Genomic DNA, 6417 nt, shown 5'->3' with positions numbered 1-6417 from the left:
ATCCAGCAGGTTTTTTCCCCCCTACTTTGGTTTTCTCACAGAAGTCCCAGAAGTTATTGAAAGAAGACAAACAACATGAGGATTTTGAGAGTTGCGCTCCTGCTCATCCACGCCTTCGGTAAGTTCTTAAAAAGCAGAGCTCGTGTTTTCTTTTCATATAGTGACTTAATAGTGAGCACAATTCACTGACTGACTGCCTTTATGATGCGAAGACGCTTCGTTATTTATTTCACACACTACACTGTGCCCTGGTAGAACGGCTGGCTCGAGTCTATAGGGGCTATAACTGTTGTTTATTAGTGTGAACTACCCAGCCATGCCACCACAGGCATGACCTTCTCAAACGTGCCGACGATGATTTTCATGATGTGAAGTTCTATTCAGGAGCTAACGGGGTCATCTCTTCTATTTTAGAACATGCTTTATGTAACTGGATACATTTATTTTTATCCTGTATTCTTGCCCGACATTAGCTAACGGTCTGTCTATGTGATTTTTGTGTGAGCACATAGTAACATAATTATGTGCCAAAGTCCAGCTTCCTAAGCCAAAAGATCCCCTCTCAGTCACATTGGAACTGGACGTCCCACCTGGAGGCAGACAGGACTCAGGAGCATGTTTCAACTTGTCCACGCCTGACTCCACCCCTATATTAATTATTTATAAGCTGAATAATGACCAATATTCGAGTTTGTTCTTCAGTTGGACTTTGATACGTTATTATATAGCCTTGTGATTCTCACCCTTAACCTATTTGAAGGGCCTCCCATGCATTAGGCCACGGACGGACACCCCAATTTAATATATCTGGCATCCCATCTATACACTGTAGATTGGCATCAATGTTAATTAAACTCTGGCAGTGCACAAATAGAATCAAACCATTATATGCTGTCAGAGGCACAGACCAGCAAGGGCTCAGTTGGTTAATGTCAACTATTAATCATTTAGCCTGGGGGTATACCCCAGTGGAATTCCCTCAAGGACCCTTTGGGGGTTTCCTGGACCCCACTTGATTTATTGAATACATAGGACCACAATGTAAACAAGCTCCCGCAGGGCTTTTTGTGTTATTCTTTTAAGCATTATTGTATAATTGTACCTCTGTACTTTTTTGCAAATAAAGTATTCAATCGATCAATCAATCACAAATTTGAACTTGAACCACTTATACCCCAGCATCCAGCAAATAGCAGATCGACAAGCTCACTGTGAGCTCGGCTATTTTCAGCAAAAGATTTCCCCACAATAACATAAAACAGAACATGCACTCATATAGAGCCCTGAGGGACTCCGCTCGACCACGTGGGGTTTGACGATACTAAAGTTTTTCTGTCTTTTCTCCTCCAGTGGCGTCTCGACTGGCGAGCGGCGCGGCTGTGGACAGGTATGAGACAGAGAGGCAGCATCACACGGCCGTCATCACCCTGATGGACACCACGCGCAACGACAGGACAGAGCCCGACGCCGGCACGGGGGTCGCCATGCCGGCGGAGTACGGCGACGAGGACGAGGACGAAGAGTATTACGACTATGGCGACGAGGAAGACGATTACGGTCTGTCCGGAGACTACGAGGTGGAAGTACCGCGAGGTACGTCAACATTGTTTGTTTTGGGGGCGAAACTTTACTTTAATTTCACTTGATTATTCACACCCACAATATAAATCGACATACAAGCAGGCACAACAAACAGACAATAGTTCAAAATCAGGCACATGATGTAGGAAAATAAACTCTGTCATAAGGAAAGAGACATTTATTTTTTTAACTTGTCGTTTTAGATTTTCTTTTAATTCTCTCTCTCTCTTTTTTTTTTTACTTAGTTTCAACCTACCCATATCATAAATATTAACTCATCAACATAAAAATAATAATTTTGTCAAAACATAAATCAATCACAGTTCATTGCTACTGGAAGATAATATTTTGAAATGACTCACATCTCGGTCACGTGGATAACATTGCTATCGTTATTATACATCACATGTATTCATTTTTTTGTTTGTTTGTTTGTTTGTTGTTTTCAGTTGCTATGTCAAGTAAGCCCAATGACCCTTCGCCCATTCTGGACGCGGGAAAGACAGAGGGGAAGAGGAAGGGGACAGGAAATGGGAGGAAGAGGGGGAAAGGGAAGGGCAAAGGGAGGAAGAGGAATCCATGTCTGAAGAAGTACAAGAACTACTGCATTCACGGCACCTGCCAGTTTCACCGGGAACTCAACTTCCCAGCCTGTGTGTAAGTAGTCCACCTCCTATTCATCCATGCTTCTGTCCTCTACACCACTGGCTCTCATACGATTTCATGTCAAGGACCCCCCCCCCCATTTGAAAAGATGTTTAAAAAATAGCAGATCTACAAGCTGTTGTGAGCTTGTAGATCGTCTATTTTTGAATTTGTATAAAGTGTGGTTAAGCTAAGGTGGTTAAACCGATTTTGATGCTATTTAAGTCATTTCGTTGGGGATTCCCTGGATTTCATGTAGATATACCATTTCTTGTTTTTTAAGTATACAGTTCCTCATGGGATTTGTGTGATACTTGGTAGAGTAACAGAAGTTACAAGGACCCCTGGGGGACCACGGACCCCACTTTGAGAACCACCCGCTCTAAGCCCATTAGCTTCCGTCATCTTCACATCCGTTCCATTAGCGGATCTCTCCCCCACATTACACATATTGATTGTATGATCTCATCTGTCGTCATCAAATGTGATAATGTCCATTGTTAAAAGATGAGTAACCCATCCTCCCTTTGTCTGTCTCTGCGTGTCTTCAGATGTCATCCCAATTATTCGGGGGCGCGGTGTGAGTTTGCCACGCTGCGATCGCGGAGCGAGGAGGGCTACAACAGAACGACCGCCCTGGCGGTCGTAGCCGTGGTCCTTTCTTCTCTCTGTCTGACCATCATCGGCCTGCTGTTGGCGCTCAGGTCAGTCTAACGCACACACATACTGTATAAACGAATGCACGCACGCACGCACGCACACACACACACACACACACACACACACACACACACACACACACACACACACACACACACACACACACACACACACGCACACATGCACACGCACACGCACAAGCACATATATGGTTTTGCGTTTGGGTAAATTCATGGTCTAAATCAAGCCATTGTGTTTCATTTGCTCACAGGTTTCATAAGCGGGGAGCGTACGACGTAGAAAGTGAAGAGAAGGTCAAACTGGGGTTAACGCCCAACCACTGAAACACCGAGAGGGGTGAGTACACACACACACACACACACACACACACACACACAAACACACATGCGCACACGCAAAGTAACGCAAAGTATTCAAATCAAATTCAACCACACACTAATTTAAGTGTCCCAACAGTCTCAATCAAACAAAGCTTGTCTCATTAGTTTTGTCTGTGATTAATTTCAGGTACAGATGTGGATATTCTACCTCAAATTAGAAGGAAGAGAGACTCAGAGGATGTGGAGCTGCTGGAACAAAGGAAGGTTACATGAAGAAGGGAACAGCAGCAGGTGCTCCTGCCTGCTAGTGTGTGGCACTCCTAACCCACCCATGGACGGACCCGTCGGATCAAACTGGCCGGCTTTCAAGGCCTCCCCCGCCCCGCGTGGCCTTTTATGGAACGAGCACGCCCGAAACTGGAATACCGATTGGGCCACAGGATGGACTGGATGTGAAGATTAGGACATGATCGATGAGTGGGAGGGAGAGAGAGAGAGAGGAGAGGAGAGGTCTGGACTCAGTTGCTGCTTCTTGGCTATGTTCAAAACTACCAGGAGTTTCAGACATAACAGGATACTTTGATATGTTATGATGTTGTTGTTGTTGTTATGGTTGTTGTTGCCACTAGAGTTCTCATTTTCTGCCCGAACCCGGCCGGCCCGGCCCGACATTTTCGGGCCGGGCTCTGTGATTTTCCGTGATTTTTTATTTTTCTCCTTTTTCAAGAATGTTATTATAATAAAAACAGCAATTCTGTTATTTGTGTAATGTGTAGGCTATATAGCCTACAAGTATGTATTTATTATGAAGAGGGCTGCGCTATGGCGATTCACTTGTGACAGGAGGAAGACGGAGGAGTGGAGGCGGGGGGCTTGGATTGCAGTAACGCTATCCTACACTCGCGAACCGGGCGTCGGATCACATTACTGGCGATCCGCGAGTGTAGGATAGCGTTACTGCAGTGGGGCTTGGAATGGATTACTGACTGTGCAGGCAGAGAGAATTGAACGGTGGGGTGGTTGTTTAATGTTTATACCGCTGGCTGGCCCCTGGTTTGCGGCGCACCAAATGAGCTTCAGTTCATAATGCTAAATGTTTTATAAATCAATCGGATTATCACACGATAGACTGCAACATGACGAAAACAGTTGCACTGAGCCATCTCGTTAAACCCAGCTGGCTGCGATGAATAACCTAATCATTAGGCCTAATCAACGTTGTCACCAACCGATCCATATAATTCTGTAGTGTATGATGACCACCAATGTTACAGTCCACAGTAAGACTACAGGCTATTTGATTTACAAAATGATTAGTATTATAACCTCAGTGCGGCGGCGGCGCTCCATATGTGCCCGATTTAAAATAACGGATCTCTAAGCTGTCGAGACACGCCATGAGCGGGTGCGTGGATGGTTTGTAAACTTTGTAGGCTATGTTTGTTCTTTTGGACACCGAACGGGGACGATACTTGGGGTCTTGGACATAGCTTCACTTCAGAGGAAACGGGGAGCTACTCACCACCACTGGAAATGGAATCCATTAGAATGATATGGAAATGGTACATTAACAGTCTAACGTGAGCTACATAAATCCTTTATTTCGGCGATAAGTCCATTGAACTCCGTTCTCACTCTCACACAGAAACACACTGAAAGAAAAGCGCTGGCCATGCATTAAAGTGGCGTTCTTTTTTTTCTTTGTCGGGCTTCGGGCCTAACATTATGGTAATTTTTAGGGCCGGGCCGAGCTTCGGGCTGACCCAGTTATGGCCGGGCCGGGCTTCAAATTTCGGGCCGATGAGAACTCTAGTTGTCAATCACAGAGAGAGAGTAGTCAACTTGGAGCAGTTCTGTTCTGTCCTGTTTTGTTTATTGTTTGTTTGTTTTTCATCAAACAGCATTTTATATTTTTTCCTGCACAATGTTCGTCATTATTTTCAGTGTACTGTAAAACATTTATTTATACAATCCTTCTTTTAATTTATTTATTTATGTTTTGCTGTATTTATGCAGATAACTGCTTCCGTTGACTCAAAATGCACTGTCAGTTTGTAAGAAGAAAGAAATGTTACAGTTGGCATTTTTATATTTGATATTAGACTATTTATTTTGATGAAAGGAAAGGCAAAAAAATTAGGTAACATTTAACAATTAAATTTGTCTGTGGATATCTGATTACTGGCTCTGATTGTGGCACTCATTAGCTGCTTAAAAGCACTGTGATCAATCAGTTTATTGATTAGACTTCAACATACTGTATAGTGTCCTGCCCAAATGTTACGCTGACAGGTCTCTGTCTGCTATTATAACACGTCGCATAGGTCTGTTTTGTCTGGCTATTCTGTATGTCATTTAGTAACCAACAAAATACCATGCATTCTGCTTCTGTGTTTCTGTGTTGCCATGAACGTTAAAAAAGAAGGGAGTCAAATATCCTAAACAGGAGCCTTGATTGGCCAAGGCATTGTAGCAAGTGTTGGGCTGAAACACAAACACAATACAATATATCGTTGCTGTAGGGCAGAAACCTCGCATCTCCATATTTTAAGTTTTTCCGTAAATCAATGTCCAACTTCTTCATACCACAACATCACACAAAAGTATCAACATTAGCCAAGACAAGGTCAAAACGGTGTCTTCATCTCGTGAAACTGAAAAGTAACAGTTTTGGACATATTGTTTGAGGTTTCTTCCCAGCAGCGACAATATTCTGTATCGTTGTCTTATCATGGTTAAAGGGGAGGGTGAGTTGATCTTCTCAGTGGTCATATTTCATTTAATTTTCCTCTGAGATCCATGTTAAGCTGTTATTAAAATGTGAAGTTCAAGTGTTCAGGCTTTTCAAAACAACCTGCCCTGCAGTTTTGAAGTGATTTCTTGTTTAAAACAAAAAACATGTTTTGGTTCTTTGTTTTTTCTCAGAAAGAAATAAAACCTATTTTTTCTCAGAAAATATGGCTTTGTCATTTAGGTTTTCTTTTTATTTATTTATTCACCGATTATCATATTGTGCCGTTTTGGTGTTAGTATAATAGTTTTATAGTTGTAAACGTCAACTGTAATCAGTAAGGTCAGGTACAAATTTAGGAATGTGATTCATTTCCTGAATATGGCCTCATATTAGTTTGGTATTTTAAAATGGCCAATCTGGTTATGATAACATAAACATGTCCTTTTGGCCTATTCA

General features: G+C 42.8%; 1 protein-coding gene across 1 annotated transcript in view; it reads left to right on the top strand.

The window, feature by feature from the left end:
• hbegfa (heparin-binding EGF-like growth factor a) overlaps positions 1-5398 on the top strand; it is a 5585-nt gene extending 187 nt beyond the window's left edge. The window contains exons 1-6 of the mRNA XM_083785962.1: positions 1-118; positions 1351-1593; positions 2031-2238; positions 2778-2930; positions 3158-3243; positions 3415-5398. The exon at positions 1-118 is cut by the window's left edge and continues 187 nt beyond it. Of these exons, the coding sequence (XP_083642088.1) occupies positions 76-118; positions 1351-1593; positions 2031-2238; positions 2778-2930; positions 3158-3230 (720 nt within the window). The 5' untranslated portion in view covers positions 1-75 and the 3' untranslated portion in view covers positions 3231-3243; positions 3415-5398. The remainder of the gene's footprint in view (positions 119-1350; positions 1594-2030; positions 2239-2777; positions 2931-3157; positions 3244-3414) is intronic.
• The last annotated feature ends 1019 nt before the right edge of the window (positions 5399-6417 follow it).

This window comes from Protomyctophum parallelum, assembly GCF_964188405.1.
Source record: "Protomyctophum parallelum genome assembly, chromosome: 16".
NCBI classification, from domain to species: domain Eukaryota; kingdom Metazoa; phylum Chordata; class Actinopteri; order Myctophiformes; family Myctophidae; genus Protomyctophum; species Protomyctophum parallelum.
Note: the sequence above shows the minus strand (reverse complement) of the source record. Positions and strands in the feature narration are given on the sequence as shown.